We start from the raw sequence: 16,787 nt of genomic DNA, 5'->3' as shown, positions 1-16,787 counted from the left end.
TCCTCCCGAGGAGTTGTCCTCCTAGGTCGTCGTCCATCCTGTCCTTTCCAGGAAGGTGTTCAGGTCGCTGGGAGACATCTCCTTTATATCGGCAGGTGTAGGCCAAGACTCGCCGAACACACACTCTCTTATTGACGATAACTCCGGGCACTCGCACAGGACATGCCTGACAGTCTCATCTTCCTGTTCACACATCCTGCATAGAGGTGTGTCCACTAGCCCCATATTATGTAGGTGTTTCCTTAGCTGACAGTGGCCAGTCAGAAATCTTACTGTAAGGCGTAGATTTTTCCTGGTCATCGCCAGATATTTCTTCGGCGCCAGCTTCCCAGGGTCGCCCAAGGTGATCCTGGCAAGATTACATCCTTTGATTTCATCCCATCTCTTTAAAGATTGAGCATGGGTGTAACATTTGATTAGTCCCGCAATTGTCGAAGTCATCAGGCCGTGGGTGCCACTGGGTCCTAAAATTCCTAGTCCAGCCGCTTCCTTGGCTAAAGAGTCGGCAATGCGATTACCTTTACTCCTGTCGTGCCCTTTAACCCATCTCAGGATAATGTTATTATCTGCCGAGGCTTTAGCTAAATCTTGGTGGCTAGCCCAAGTGCCGACTCTAGTGCTAGCCCTGAAGTAACACGGTGTCTGTTCAAGGCTAATAGTGCTTGTCTGCTATCAGTGCAGATTGTTATGTTTTTGCCAGAAATTCTTTTCTTTGTTATTTCTTTTGTGGCGATTGAGATACCAGCCAGTTCTGTTTGGACCACGCTGGTATTTCTTCCCATTTCCCACTTAATCCTTAGGCTTAGTGATCTGGAGTACACTCCACATCCTGAGCCTTCTTTGGTTTTTGAGCTATCTGTATAAATCCGTATTGCATTTGTAGCATCTGACTCTGTGTTCTGCTTAATTTGTATTTTGTAGGGTTTATTAAACACAAACCTGGGTTCAATTGCATCACTTGTTGCCTGCAGCAGAGGTTGCGCAGTAAGCGCTTCCCGCCATAGGCCCAGCCTCAATCGACCCATTCCTACTTCTAGGTTTACACCAGCCGTTTACACCAGCCATTTACACTAGCCGTTTACACCAGCCTCCTTAACGTACAGATCCAGAGGGGTCAGACCCGTGATTAATTCCATTGCCGCGGTTGGTGTTGTTCTCATGGCTCCTGTGATGTTTAAACAAGCCAGTCGCTGTATTTGATATAATTTTTGGATGGCCGTTGCTTGTAGAACTTTCGGTCCCCATGCAATGGCTCCATACGTTAACATAGGTCTTATTATTGCAGTGTAGATCCAGGCGACTACACGGGGTGAAAGACCCCATGCGCGTCCCACTGTCCTCCGACATTGCTCATGAGCCACGTATGCTCTTTTTACTCTACTCTGTAGATGAGAGTTCCATGTTAGCTTCTTGTCGAGGATAATACCAAGGTATTTCACCTCTTCAGAGAAGTTTAGTTGGCTTTTGAAGATTTCGGGAGGTTTTAAACCCGTTAAACTTCTTTTCCTGGTGAAAAGGACCATCTCAGTCTTCTTGGGATTGATCGACAGTGAGTGTTCCTTACACCATGTTTCTATTAATTTGAGCCCATCCTGCGCTCTATCGCACAGTGTGTTTACAAATTTGCCGGTATGCAAGATAACTATGTCATCTGCGTATGCAATTGTGTAGAATCCATTTTTGTTAAGGTGATTAATTAGGGTATCCAGAACTATGTTCCAGAACTATGTTCATATTCATGTTCCCACGAAAAGTAAAATACCGTAATGTTCAGAGAACACCATGGTTGAATTTCTGCAGACTGCAAGCCTAAAGGAAACCTTCTGAAGCAGTGAATTCCAAAGCTTTGCCGTTTATTGTTAGAACGTGACCTTGGAAAGAGATGTGATGAAAATAGTTTATTTTCTTTCAAAATACAAATACAAAATGTCGTCTAATATACTTTAATTGCTTACTACAACCTTTTACATTGAGTGTGTAAAATAGTTCTTTTTTTCAAACGATGTGACCATCAATTATACCTGTAGTTTTTTGAAAATATTCAGTTAAATTTCAAAAACACATACAGCTGATGAGAGTATCACATCTCAACAGATATTTTCAGATTTTTCGAAATTTAACTTACAGAAAAATTGTATTTAAAAAAAAATATTTTCGAGGGCTCTTACGCTAGTTGCACACACACCGATTTTGGACGACCAGTATAAAATCGGCCGATATTTTATTGGTAGCGGGTGCTTGCACACTCACCGGATTTTTATCGGTCAAACAATCAGTTGCTTTGTTGTCGTAATTAGCACGCACTACCAAAACGACGTTAATGCGTAGTAACTACAATTTCACCGAGCATTCGAGACTGGAATGGTCGGTAAAAAAACCGGTGAGTATGCAAGAGTGTATTTAGTCATGTACGCCACTACTTCCCGGTATTGCCGGCGATACAGTGGCAGTGGACGGCTGCTCAACGGTATTTTACCATCGACGATCACCGGTAGGCATGTGTGCAAGGTCCCGTTCCCACATGTGGTTCACTATTGGAATTTGGACGACCGGTACAAAGTCGGCCGTCCAAAATCGGTGTGTGTGTGTGCAACTAGTGTTACATTATGCTCTTTAGCACAGCAGATATTCAATCTAGAGATCAAATATGCCCTCAGTTCCTCTTATATCAAATTTTCCTTGTGGTGTTCACAACCTATAATATTTTTGGAAGAAAAATTTGGCAATTTGCTTAAAATTACTGAAAGGCAATTTCTTTTAATTTCGCTCTCAAAAACAACTGATATTGTGGCTTCAACATCGTGAAGAAAGCTATTAATTTTTTGTGATGGAAATGTTAAAAATCCCCTGCTCTTATTTCTTATGAGGAAATTGAATATTTCATTTCCCTTCCCCAATATCGAATCCACACATTTTCCACATTTGGTGTTGCCTTTAATTTTTTTTGCAACATATCCACAGAAATAAGCAAAAGCTTCATCAATACCTGAGAAGTCCTCTTCAATTTCGGAGATATTTTCTTCTAATTCAATATAGAATTTAAATGTTTGCTTTTTTCTTCCATATCTCCAATATGAAGAAGGGATTTCATCATTTCTCCTCCACTAACATTACTTTCCCTGGGCGACATCAGGCGGAATATTTGTCCAACTTGAATTGACTCGGGATGAGTATTGCATCCACCTGCAGCTCTCATCATCCCAAAAAGTGCTGAAAATGATAACAAAGTTGATTGGAATTGTTATGGATATGTGAACATTATCACCTCCAAATGATCTTGGTTTAATCTGGATGTCATCAAATATTTGAAACCAAGATGGGATTAGGAATATTCTCTAGTTGAATACTGCTAGAATTTAATAATGGATGTTTTGGAACAGAGTCTAGTGAATCGGATAGAATACTACAGGATGGACCAGGAAAAACGTTTAGTGAAAGTTCAGGAGCAGTTTTACTGAGAGATTAAAAAATTTCAAAATACGTATTTTTATTATAAAAATTACTGTCACAATAGAACTTGTCTAAAATCTAAATTTTTCATGATGATCTTCTACCACTTAGTAACGGCTATATCCATCAATTTACTTGTCTAAAACATGTTTTACCCCTTAGATCAGGGGTCTCCAAACTTTGAAGCCTTCTGGCCATAATGATTTTATCAGTTTGTTCCAAAGGCCAATTTCTGCCCTTAACTATATTTCTAGACTGGGATAGTCGCAAAGTGCGTGACCTAAGCAAACTTACGCTTTTTTTGCATTTCAATTATTATTGTGTATTGTGACACTTAACGACATCTAGTGGTGAGTAGTGGTACTATGTACTATCTTTTTCAGCTACCCCCTAGGTGGTATTAGGCGTAATTAAATATTTGGAATTACCGCGTTGGTTCGAGAAAGTTCTGGTTCTAGCTAGTGTATTCCGATCACCTCGAGGTGGCAGTAATAATTGGATATAAAAAGGCTAGCGGCGCAACTGCGAGTTAGTCTGCGTAGAAAAGGCGAAGGAAGCGAAACTGTCTATTGTGAAATAAAGTAACACCCGTCAATAAAAGTATTTTAATTTGACTTATTAATTTTATGTGTTTGTTAGTATAGAAAAGAAGCGAAAAATCGATTAGTGTGAAGTTACCCACAACTTTTCATCCACAGTTTATGACGAAGGACAATCGAACAGGGTTTAGGATGAGATTTGCGAACAGTGTTGCCAGATTGCAAATATTGAGAATTTTACCTGTATTTCGATGTTATCATTTTAAAAACACGATATATTATTGAAACATGTCGAATAAATGAGTCAGCATTCTACATAAACTCATTATATCAGCCAACTGTCCGTATACAAGCATTAATACCGAAAAAAATGTAAAATAAGAGTAAAATATTATTCAGGAAAAATTCATTTGTACCGAAACAGGTAGCGTATGAGAACTGGAAAATTAATTTCTCGGTAAAAATTTTATGACTTGTAAAAAGTATGTCATTTGAAATATCCTGCGTTAAACAATACCGAATGCCCAGGAAAGACTCATCCACAAAATATTGAATTTCTCACTTATCAAAAATAGTTTGTTGACGAAAATTTCAGAATAAATTCTTCGAAAGTATACAGTGTGACCCATTTAAGATGGAAGCACCCTTATAAAACTTACCTTTTTTAACCGATTGGAATGATTTTTTTTGTTAGGTAGATATTCAAAAAGTCTATTAGGACACCAAATATCATGAATAAATCTCAATTTCCAGGGCCAACTAATCTTATTTTTCAAGGTCAAAAATCTAAAAAAAATACTAGCGATTTTTTTAGAAACACTCTGACTACACCACTGGATTTGTGACATTTTCAAATGGGTAACATGTAAATTACGTTGAAATGCGTCAATCAATAAAAAAGTTATAAAGGAATGAAATTTGAAAAATATGCCGTTTAATCAACCCACCAATTCATGTTCAGGAATTTTATGAAAATTCTGTATACTCCACTGGATTCAGGATGTCTTGAAATATTACTGATCACAGTTTCATCGAAATCTGTTCGGTAATAAAAAAGTTATAAAGGAATAAAATTTGAAAAATATGTTGTTCAATGGAATTTTAGCAACGTTCTTACTACACCACTGGATTAGGGGCAATATTCAACAAAATATTATTTATTCAAATAAAATTCATGAAACGTTTATGGGAGAATCAATTTCCTTTCATAATGTATGTCGAACCATATCAATCAATCAGTTTATCACAACAAACTTTAGTGTCAATAATTTCAAATGAATCTACAAAAAACTAACTGTAAGTACATTTTTCTAATTGCTACAAACTAGCGGAAAACAATCTTTTATTCACAATCAATGTAAAAATAGAAACCAAGAAGATACCGAATTGAAAAATAAATGAGTGCAATTCATATTCTGGTGGCCTCCACCAAACTTCCATCCAATTCAATGCATTTATCATATCGCTTACGAACATTTTTTAAAGTATTCCTCAATTGTTGTGGAGTAATTGCATCGCAAGCTTGCTGAATTCTGGTGCACAGTTCCACTCGATTCCTTGGTCGTGATTTGTAAACCTTTTGTGTAACATAACCCCAAAGGAAAAAATCGAGTGAAGTAAGGTCAGGCGATCTTGGTGGCCATCCAATTAATGTACTCCCCGTTCCTATCCAACGATTAGGGTAATTTTGATTCAGCCAACTCTTCACAATTCCCGCATTATGTATGGAACAACCGTCTAACTGAAAATATAAATTTCTTGTTTCTGCAAGGGGAAGTTCATCTATTGCGTCCGAAAATTCATTCCTTAAAAATTGTAGGAAAATTGCGCCATTCATGTTGCCGTCGAAAAAGAATGGTCCAATTATCCTTTCATTCAGTATTCCACACCAAACGTTCACTTTTTCTGAAAACTGCCTTTTACAGTTTATCACCCAGTTAGGATTTTCAGTGGCCCAATAGCGAATATTTTGTGATGAAACCACTCCATTTGTTGTGAAACTAGCTTCATCACTAAATAAAATTTTCTTTAAAAATTGCCTGTCATTAAGATACTCGCCCTGGGCCCATAAGCAGAATTCCAATCGTTTTTCTTGATCACCTAGTTCCAGAGTATGTAAAAACTTTGGTTTAAATGGCCTCAATTTATTTTTCTTCAGACATCGCCTAACATTCTCCCTAGGTAAGTTTCAATCTAAGCTGGCATCCCTCAAACTACTATTTGGATTATTTCTGAAGTAATCTAATATAGTCTGGTTATTTTCGTTCCTTCTTCGTATATTGTTCTTTAAAATATATGTGGTTACTGCTCCAGTCCGATTGAAAACTTGGTTTATTTTATGTACCGTGCTGTTACTTATGGCTGGACGATTTGGGTGTCTTTCATTGAATATTCTAGTTACTTCTCTTTCACTCCGGTAATCATCACCGGAAAGACGTATAATTTCGATTTTTTCTTGAATTGACAATTGAGCCATTATCTGTTTTTATTTTGAAACACAAATTATTCAGTTCACTAATGGTGCGTAACAAAATGACAATTTAACAAAATGGCAATTCATGCGCAAATAAATAGATGAGAAACTGTAAGTCACAGCTAACTTGTTTATTTCATTAATGCATTCTGAATAACAGGCAGTTAAAATTGCAAATCTCATTTTTTGCTATTCAACAAAAGGAAGAAATCACAGCTGATGTTACCTACTGGAATGATAATAATTATTATCCATTGCATATTTTTTTCGTTATAATTTCTATTGGGAGTACATTAGACTTGTCTTATATTGTTGAAATTGTTTTCATGAAGATTAACCAGGAGTTCTCTCCTGATTGTACTTGTTTATGTATCCACTCCACTTCGAGAAATACCTATAGACTATTTTTACCATAATGATTTTCAGATGTTATAATTGTACGACATTGCAATAATCACCCCAATAATTTTTTCAATAATCAACAGTGGTGTAGTAAGAACGTTGTTAAAATTTCATTTTACAACATATTTTTCAAATTTCATTCCCTTATAACTTTTTTATTACTGAACAGATTTCGATGAAACTGTGACCAGTGATATTTCAAGACATCCTGAATCCAGTGGTGTATTCAGAATTTTCATAAAATTCCTGAACATGAATTGGTGGGTTGATTAAACGGCATATTTTTCAAATTTCATTCCTTTATAACTTTTTTATTGATTGACGCATTTCAACGTAATTTACATGTTACCCATTTGAAAATGTAACAAATCCAGTGGTGTAGTCAGAGTTTTTCTAAAAAAATCGCTAGTAATTTTTTTAGATTTTTGATCTTGAAAAATAAGATTAGTTGGCCCTGGAAATTGAGATTTATTCATATTTGGTGTCCTAATAGACTTTTTGAATATCTACCTTACAAAAAAAACATTCCAATCGGTTGAAAAATGTAAGTTTTATAAGGGTGCTTCCATCTTAAATGGGTCACACTGTATCTATCGACGTGCTAAAACAGATTTGCGTACCATACAATCCTTCGGTACGAAAAACAAATAGTTCCGTACATTCGAAATAGAATTATTCAAAAAAGTCAAATTACTCACTTATCAAAAATAGTTAGTTGATGAAAATTTCAGAATATATTCTTTGAAAGTATATTTATTGACGTGTTCGAACAGATTTGCGTACCATACGTTCCTTCGGTGTGAAAAAAAAGTTCCGTATAATCGGAACTGAATTACTTAAGAAACTCAAATTACTCACTTATCAAAAATAGTTTGTCGATGGAAATTTCGGAATATATTACTCGAAAGTATATCTATCGACTTGTTGAAACAGATTTGCGTACCATACGTTCGCACCAAAGTGCGAAAAAAAAGTTCCGTATATTCGGAACTGAATTACTCATAAAAGTCAAATTTCTCACTTATGAAAAATAGTTTGTCGATGAAAATTTCAGAATATATTCTTCTGAAGTATATCTATCGACGTGCCAGAACAGATTTGCGTGCCATACGTTCCTTCGGTGCGACAAAAAAAGTTCCGTATATTCGGAACTCAATTACTTAATAAAGTCAAATTTCTCACTTATCAAAAATAGTTTGTCGATGAAAATTTCAGAATATATTCTTTGAATGTATATTTATCGACGTGCCAGAAAAGATTTGCGTGTCATACGTTCCTTCGGTGCGACAAAAAAAGTTCCGTATATTCGGAACTCAATTACTTAATAAAGTCAAATTTCTCACTTATCAAAAATAGTTTGTTGATGAAAATTTCAGAATATATTCTTTGAATGTATGTTTATCGACGTGCTGAAACAGATTTCCGTACCAAACGTTCCTTCGGTGCGAAAAAAAGTTCTGTATATTCGGAACTGAATTATTTATAAAAGTCAAATTTCTCACTTATGAAAAAAGTTTGTCGATAAAAATTCCAGAATATATTCTTTGAAAGTATATTCATCGACGTGCCAAAAAAGATTTGCGTACCATACGTTCCTTCGGTGCGAAAAAAATAGTTCCTTATATTCGGAACTCAATTACTTGATAAAGTCAAATTTCTCACTTATCAAAAATAGTTTGTCGATGAAAATATCAGAATATATTCTTGGAAAGTATATTAGTTGACTTGCTGAAACAGATTCGCGTACCATACGTTCCTTCGGTACGAACAAAAAAAGTTCCGTATATTCGGAACTGAATTACTCAAAACAGTCAAATTACTCACTTATCAAAAATAGTTTGTCTATGAAAATTTTAAAATATATTCTTTGAAAGTATATTTATCGACCCGCTAAAACAGATTTGCTTACCATACGTTCCTTTGGTGCGAACAAAAAAATTTCCGTATATTCGGAACTGAATTACTCATGAAAGTCAAATTACTCACTTATTAAAAATAGTTTGTCGATGAAAATTCCAGAATATATTCTTTGAAAGTATATTCATCGACGTGCTAAGACAGATTTGCGTACCATACGTTCCTTCGGTGCGAAAAAAATAGTTCCTTATATTCGGAACTCAATTACTTGATAAAGTCAATGAAAATTTCAGAATATATTCTTGGAAAGTATATTTTTCGACGTGCTGGAACAGATTTGCGTTCCATACGTTCCTTCGGTGCGAACAAAAAAAGTTCCGTATATTCGGAACTGAATAACTCATAAAAGTCAAATTTCTCACTTATCAAAAATAATTTGTCGATGAAAATTTCAGAATATATTCTTCTAAGGTAAATAGTTTGTTGATGAAAATTTCAGAATATATTCTTCTATAGTATATCTATCGACGTGTTCGAACAGACCTGCGTACCATACGTTCCTTGGGTGCGAAAAAAAAATAGTTCCATATATTCGGAACTGAATTACTCAAAAAAGTCAAATTTCTCACTTATCGAAAATAGTTTGTCGATGAAAATTTCAGAATATATTCTTCTAAAGTATATCTATCGACGTGTTCGAACAGATTTGCGTACCATACGTTTCTTCGATGCAAAAAAAAAGTTCCATATATTCGGAACTCAATTACTTAATGAAGTCAGATTATTTTGCGGCAGAAGGTGACGGAGCGGTAGTAAATAATATAGTTATCGAAAATGAGAAAACCCATTGTTTCAAGTGGGTGAAAGAAAGTGTTCATTCAACTTACGAGAAAACTTTATTAAATTCTTTCGATATCAGTTTGTATGATTCCGTCTCAAACGAAAAATATGTTTTGCCAAAAGTGTTAAAAAAACAAGTAAAAAAGATAAATCATCATTGGATCTATTACAAGTTGTTAGTAAAAATCTAAAGAATCCAAGCTGGGTGCGATCAAAATACTCACATTGTAACGTGTTCGAAGGCTCTTTCATTTCAACACATAAAGAATTTACTTCAATCAGTTCAAAAAATAAATTGCTGAGGGGAATGTATAATTTTGTCTTACGAAAAAAATCAAATATGTGAACAACATTTGTATAGTGAATATGAAACACGATAGATATGTAAAAAGCAAAGATCACATCATCATCTACGCTTATTGAAAGCACAATTGTGAATTATTTATTTTGATAATAAAAGATATCACTAAGATGTATGATCATGTTGTTTTAGTTCGGAGTTCTTCTTTGCATTATTATCATTTAAAAATGTTCACGAGTCATGTTAGGGGAGCAGAAAGGAAATTGTTAAGTGATTCATTACTAACAAGAAAAGCTATACTAAAAAACCAGAAAGATTCAAAAGAATTTTCAAAAATGAATGTTCAGTCTGGTAATTTAGGTAAAATAAAATCAGATAGCGTTCACAGAAAGTTAAGATCAGAGAAATTATCAAAAAATGACAGATGTGACGATGATGTAATTCTGTAGGCATATTTTCAGTCGAGAACAAGTTAATTTGGTTTTAAAGGAAACGTCAATGGAGGTCAAACCATCTCTTTATTTAGATGCTACAGACACATTCATCAGAAGACCAAAAATGTTAAAAATAAAATTTACTATTATGCAGGAATAATACAAACAAAAAATTATCGGGCTTGTCCAGTTCTGGAAATGATCACTGGTAATCATGACACTGGATCAATTGGTAATTGGTTGTCAAAATTTAAAATTTTCTCACTAAAAATTTTTAAAATATGGCCAATATTTTCAAATATTGTGGTAGATTTTTCTTACGCATTTTTTAATGCAATTTCTATATTTTGGAGTAACATGTCTTTATTAGAATATATTAACAACACATATAGTTATTTGAATGATAGTAGTTCAAGACCAAATGAGATAACTGAAATGCATGTGTGTTGCTGTCATTTTTTCAAAGTTATTTGCAACGACATAAATAAAACCACGAGTGACATTTCTGAGAGAGAATTTTTGAAATTCAAATTTGCTACCTTATTTGAGCTCAACGAATGGAAAGAAATATTTGAGTGGCTCAAGTGTCTGGTAATTCTACTGGGTAGCACCACAGAAACTGAATCTGTTTTAAGAGCAAAAAATGTTTTGACAAAAAAAGCATTAGTTTTACCGAATTCATTAAGTTTGAACAGTGATCAGATATCTGCACCACAAGAAGTAGATACTGATGCCAACATCTTGTATGAAAATTGTAGAAGTTCAGAGAGTTTACGAAAATATAACAAGTTGAAATATGCTCAGAAAAGCAAAGTAATAAATTTTATAACCCAAATTTATACCATTGTGTAATGAAAAAATACATACCACTATTGCCTTCGTGGAGTGAAATTCTATGTAAAAAAATTGAGTAATGCACCAGTCGAAAGATTCTTTGGAATCATAAAAAATATAGTTTTGAAAAGGAAAATCAGAGAATATACTATTGGTGTTTGTAAAGAGACTCTAACATCGATCCCAAGAGATGTACAAGAAACAAAAATCTTGATGCGAAGATTTTGGATCACAAAGAAACTTGGAAGAAGCCAACCTATGTTCCAAAATATTTCGGAAAATCCGCTATCGATTCCTACGCAGAACAAAATGACAAAACTTCAAGTACCTATGTGTTTGTACTGTGGAAAAGGATATCTTGACGTGACTGTACTATGGGTGCAATGTGATGTATGCGATGGTTGGATTCATGCAACATGTGAAAAGTCCGAAAGTGACAGTTACAGTGAGGATTTTGTTTGTAAATTTTGTTTGAAGGATCGTAACAAAAATTAGTTGAATATAGGGAACAATCTGATTATGATCAGGCAGAAAAATATGATTTTTTTTGAAAGAATTAGTTCCGAATATACGGAACTTTTTTTTCGCACCGAAGGAACGTATGGTACTCAAATCTGTTCGAACATGTCGATAAATGTATTTTAGAGGAATATATTTTGAAATTTTCATCGACAAACTGTTTTTGATAAGTGAGAAATTTGACTTTTATGAGTAATTCAGTTCCGAATATACGGAACTTTTTTTTCGCACTGAAGGAACGTATGGTACGCAAATCAGTCTTGGCACGTCAGTAGGAGATTTGAGCCGGTTCTAAGCCTCCCCCCACCACTATGACGTATTAATTGCTTTTTTATTGGTTGTTGTTTGGTGAAGTCACTGTGATGTGACCTTGAAGGGTGTGGTGTATGGATCGTTCAGAAATTTTTTCCCGGTTCTAATCCTCCCCCCACCAATATGACGTGTTATTTGCTTTTTTTTGTTGTGCAGTGAAGTCAAGGCGTTGTGACCTTGAAGTGTCTGGTGCATGGATCGTTCAGATTTTTTTTTTCATATGAGATTTTGTGTGTGTGTGTGTGTGTGTAAGAGAATGCACGGTACAGGGTTTCATCATGTGCTTGTTTGTCTATGTACAAACATACGTCTGCATACTTCGAAGATCCTCCAAGTAATGAATGCTCCATCGGTGTGAGGGCACCAAGTTAGTAGTGGAGTGACGTCACAGCAATAACCGTTCAACGGCTAGAGAGCGACATGTTCACTCCACGACGTGTGGCAGAGTAATGTGTATTCATCGGTCTGCTCTCACCTCCCTCGATGTAGTGAAGGATGTGACGTAACGCATCGCCCCAGACTCGCCATCAATGGTGACACGCAGGCGGGCGAGGACTGTGCTAACGTCTGTCCTCTCCGAGAGCGCAACGACAATTGCTTGTTCGTATCGCTCTCGAAGCAGTGAATGATGTGACGTAACGCATCACCCTACCCTCGCTATTGATGGTGACACGCAGGCGGGCGAGGACTGTGCAAACGTCTGCCCTCTCCGAGAGCGCAACGACCACTGCTTGCTCGTGCCGGCAACTGTTATCGCATCAAATTGGGAGATGGGCTTGGCTGTGACGTCAGGCATCTCTAGTGGATGCATCGATGTGTCCTTACCTACCCTCACTCTCTACGGTGATGCGCAGGCGACGTGGATTACGGTATTTAAGAAGCGGGCGAGTGTTGGTTATGTCAGTTTCCATCGAGTGAGTTAGTGAGAACATATCATAGAAAATGTATTCTTGTGAATGTGGTAAATCTTTTACCCGTAGTGACAACCTTCGTCGTCATCAGCTCCAGAGTTGCCAAGGAGGTCCATCAGTGAAACGAGTGAGATTAGATGACGCTGCAGCACCTAGTACACATGTAATTGTTGTAATGTGATGATTCCATTGACTCAAGTGAATTCTCACAATAGAACTCTACAACATAAGAATAATACATGTGTTCAATTCAGTGATGGTGTTCAAATTATAAAGAGCGCCTTCAAACGTCGGATTGCGACATACAGGGTGCAGAGTTCCCTTGTTTCCACCGATTACATGTTATTCTTTAATGAAATCAGGCAGAAAGTTATAGAATTATTGGAATCGGCCATCAGGGTTCACAAAATCATCAAAGTGAATATGGAAGTATTTGGGAGTTATATTCTACAAACACAAGACCTGAAGGAAACCAAATCATTTAATTCACAGAATAGAACAGTTGATCAATCTACTGATTTGAATTCCTTATTTGATGGATTTCGAAATGGGATTATCGCTCAAACTACAGAATTCCAGGAACGCGATTCAGGTAAACATTTCTACCAAGTTTTAATTGGATGGATTAGTAATATTGTTTTGTTTTTAAGGTTGGACTTGTGAAAAAATCATGTTTCTGGAGTTGAACATTAATAAATACAGCCCGCTCAGTGGATGTTCATATGTGAAGCTGCCTGAATGTATCGAGCGTAGTAAGGCCGTGGTTAATGTCCGTAATGAAGATCAGCATTGTTTTGCATGGGCTATCACTTCAGCACTACATCCTGCAATCGATAGAACATCAGAAGTTTCATCGTATCCACATTTCAGTACAGTCATAGATGTAACAGGTATGAATTTTCCGGTAAAGTTGAAAGATATTGTGAAATTTGAAGACAAGAATGATATTTCAGTTAATGTGTACGGTTTAGAAAGTAAATTCGAGAAGGGTAAAATAATGTATGAAATAATTGGACCATTACGTTACTCTCAGAGAAGACTTAGAAGACATGTCAATTTGTTACTTATCACAGATGATTTCGGTAATAATCATTATTGTTGGATCAAAGATCTTTCAAGATTAGTTTCAAGCCAATTATCGGCTCATGAACATAAGAAATATTTTTGTGATGGCTGTTTATTATATTTTTCTAATGAACAATTACTATTACGTCATAAGATAAATGATTGTAATCACTTGAGTACTACAACACCATCAACCAATTTCAAAGTCAATAAATATGGGAAAACGGTACCTGAAAATATACTAACTTTTGAAAACTTTGAGAAACAAATGAAGGTACCATTTGTAGTGTATGCCGATTTTGAATCAGTACTGAAGCCGATTCAAACCACTAAACCAAATCCTGAATACTCGTATTCGATCAAGACATTCAAACATGAGCCTTATTCATTTGCTTATTTGATTAAATGTTCATACAATGATGATTTATCAAAATTTGTTTCGTATAGGGGTGTGGATGCAGCCCAGAAATTCGTTAGCAAAATCGAAGATGATTTGAAAAATATTTATGAAAATCATCTCAGGTTTCCTATTCCTATGGATGTACAAACTCCTGAGGAAGAGGAACAGTTTGCTTCTGCCACAAATTGTGGCATTTGTTCCAAACAATTTAATCATGGCGAAGTCAAACTGAGGGATCATTGTCACCTCACAGGAAAAAAAAGGTCCCCTGCTGCTCATTCATCTTGTAATTTGAATTTTAAATTGCCAAATTTCATTCCTATAATTTTTCACAATCTCAGTGGATATGATTGTCATTTATTCATAAAGGAATTGTATAAAAACAAAGATAAAGTGGATGTCATCCCACAAACTAATGAGAAATATATATCTTTCACAAAACATCTCTTTACACACTCCTATACGGATAAAGATAGTAGGGTGAAGAAGAATTATTTGAAAATGAGATTCATTGATAGTTTCAGATTCATGCCTAGTTCTTTGGAGAATTTAGGTGCAAATTTAACATCTGATCAGTGTATCGAGATGCGCAAACATTTCCCACAAATTGAAAATTTCAGTTTGATGAGAAAGAAAGGTGTATTTCCCTATAGTTTTGTTGATGACATCGAAAAACTGAATCATCCAAGACTTCCAACCAAAAATCAATTTTATGATAAACTCAATTGTGAACATATATCAGATAATGATTATGGGAGAGCTCAACTTGTTTGGAATTTATTCGAATGTCAGGATTTGGGTGAATACTCTGATTTATATTTAAAGTCAGATGTGTTACTATTATGTGACATTTTTGAAAACTTTAGAAATATATCTGTTGATAAATATAAATTGGATCCGGCACAATACTTCACTGCACCCGGATTATCGTGGGATGCCATGTTGAAATATACTAATATTGAATTGGAATTACTAACTGATATTGATATGGTTCACTTCTTTCAAAAAGGTATTCGTGGTGGAATAAGTCAATGTAGTGAAAGGAAACATAAAGCAAACAATACATTTTTACCGGATTATAATCCAAATGAACCATCTTCATTCATTTCATATTTGTGTACAACAAATCTATATGGTCACAGCATGTCGCAACCATTACCAACAGGTGAATTTTCATGGTTAGCACCTCATGAAATTCTCAATCTTGATATAATGAATGTGGATATTGATAGTCCTTATGGATATGTATTGGAAGTGGATATACATTATCCCCAAGAACTTCATGATAAACATTCCGATTTACCATTCTTAGTTGAACGTTTGATACCTCCATATGCAAAATCGAAAGTTCCCAAATTAATTCCAAATTTAAACGACAAAAGAAAATATATTGTTCACTATAGAAACTTACAGCAAGCTGTCAATCATGGTTTGATAGTGATGAACACACATAGAGTATTGAGGTTTAAGCAATCATGTTGGATGAAGCCTTATATAGATTTGAATACTGAAATGCGTAATAGGTCTAATAACAAATCTGAAAAAGATTTCTAGAAACTAATGAATAATGCAGTCTATGGAAAAACAATGGAAAACGTAGACAATAGAATTGATGTTAGACTCATTACACATTGGGAAAATATAAAAAGAACTATAGGTGCTAGTTGTCTCATATCGCGACCAAATTTTAAAAAATGCTCTATTTTTACAGAAAATTTTGTTGCCATTCAATTGGCTAGAGTAAAAGTTCATTATGATAAACCACTATATTTAGGATTTTCCATTCTAGAATTATCTAAAACAGTTATGTATGATTTTTTCTATGGATGTATCAAACAACAGTTTGGAGAAGATGCGTCCTTACTCTACACTGATACCGACTCCCTTATTCTCAAAGTAAATACAGACAATTTCTATGAATTTATCAAAAATAATACAAATAAGTTCGATACATCTAATTATAAAATAGGAAACCAATTCAATATTCCAGTGACAAAGTCAGTTCTGGGTAATTTCAAAGATGAATTCCCAAATGATCCAATAATCAGCTTTTACGGTACAGGTACTAAAGCGTATTACGTGAAATCTGTTGATGGTGAACTGAAGAAGGCCAAAGGTGTGAAACGATCTGTTATAAAGAATGAATTGACATGTGGAGACTATGAAAAAATCATTGAAGAGGGAGGTATGATATTCAGGAAGATGAACTCGTTCAGAAGCGTATTGCATGATATTTACACTGAATTGAAAAATAAAGTCGCTTTATCGTATCATGACGACAAGAGATTCATCATTCCGAATACCACTCGAATTCTTCCATGGGGTCATAGCGATATAGAATTTTATCGAAATGATCCTAATGATAACATTCGTTGGGTGTCTGAAATCGTTCATTCTTTTTCTCAAGAGAGCGCCTTAGACCAACTAATCAATTTGTTGACTGTAGAGAT

General features: G+C 35.2%; 1 protein-coding gene across 1 annotated transcript; it reads left to right on the top strand.

Moving 5' to 3' along the window:
- Positions 1–9,810: 9,810 nt before the first annotated feature.
- On the top strand, positions 9,811–15,891 carry LOC141484154 (uncharacterized). Its single transcript, XM_074179242.1, has 2 exons — positions 9,811–13,464; positions 13,523–15,891. Exons 1-2 carry the CDS (start codon positions 13,053–13,055, stop codon positions 15,889–15,891), a joined length of 2,781 nt encoding a protein of 926 aa, XP_074035343.1. The 5' UTR covers positions 9,811–13,052.
- The last annotated feature ends 896 nt before the right edge of the window (positions 15,892–16,787 follow it).

This window comes from Leptinotarsa decemlineata, unplaced genomic scaffold (assembly GCF_025532065.1).
Source record: "Leptinotarsa decemlineata unplaced genomic scaffold, Ldec_3_MD MMD2_tig00004839_RagTag_RagTag, whole genome shotgun sequence".
Classification (NCBI taxonomy): domain Eukaryota; kingdom Metazoa; phylum Arthropoda; class Insecta; order Coleoptera; family Chrysomelidae; genus Leptinotarsa; species Leptinotarsa decemlineata.
Note: the sequence above shows the minus strand (reverse complement) of the source record. Positions and strands in the feature narration are given on the sequence as shown.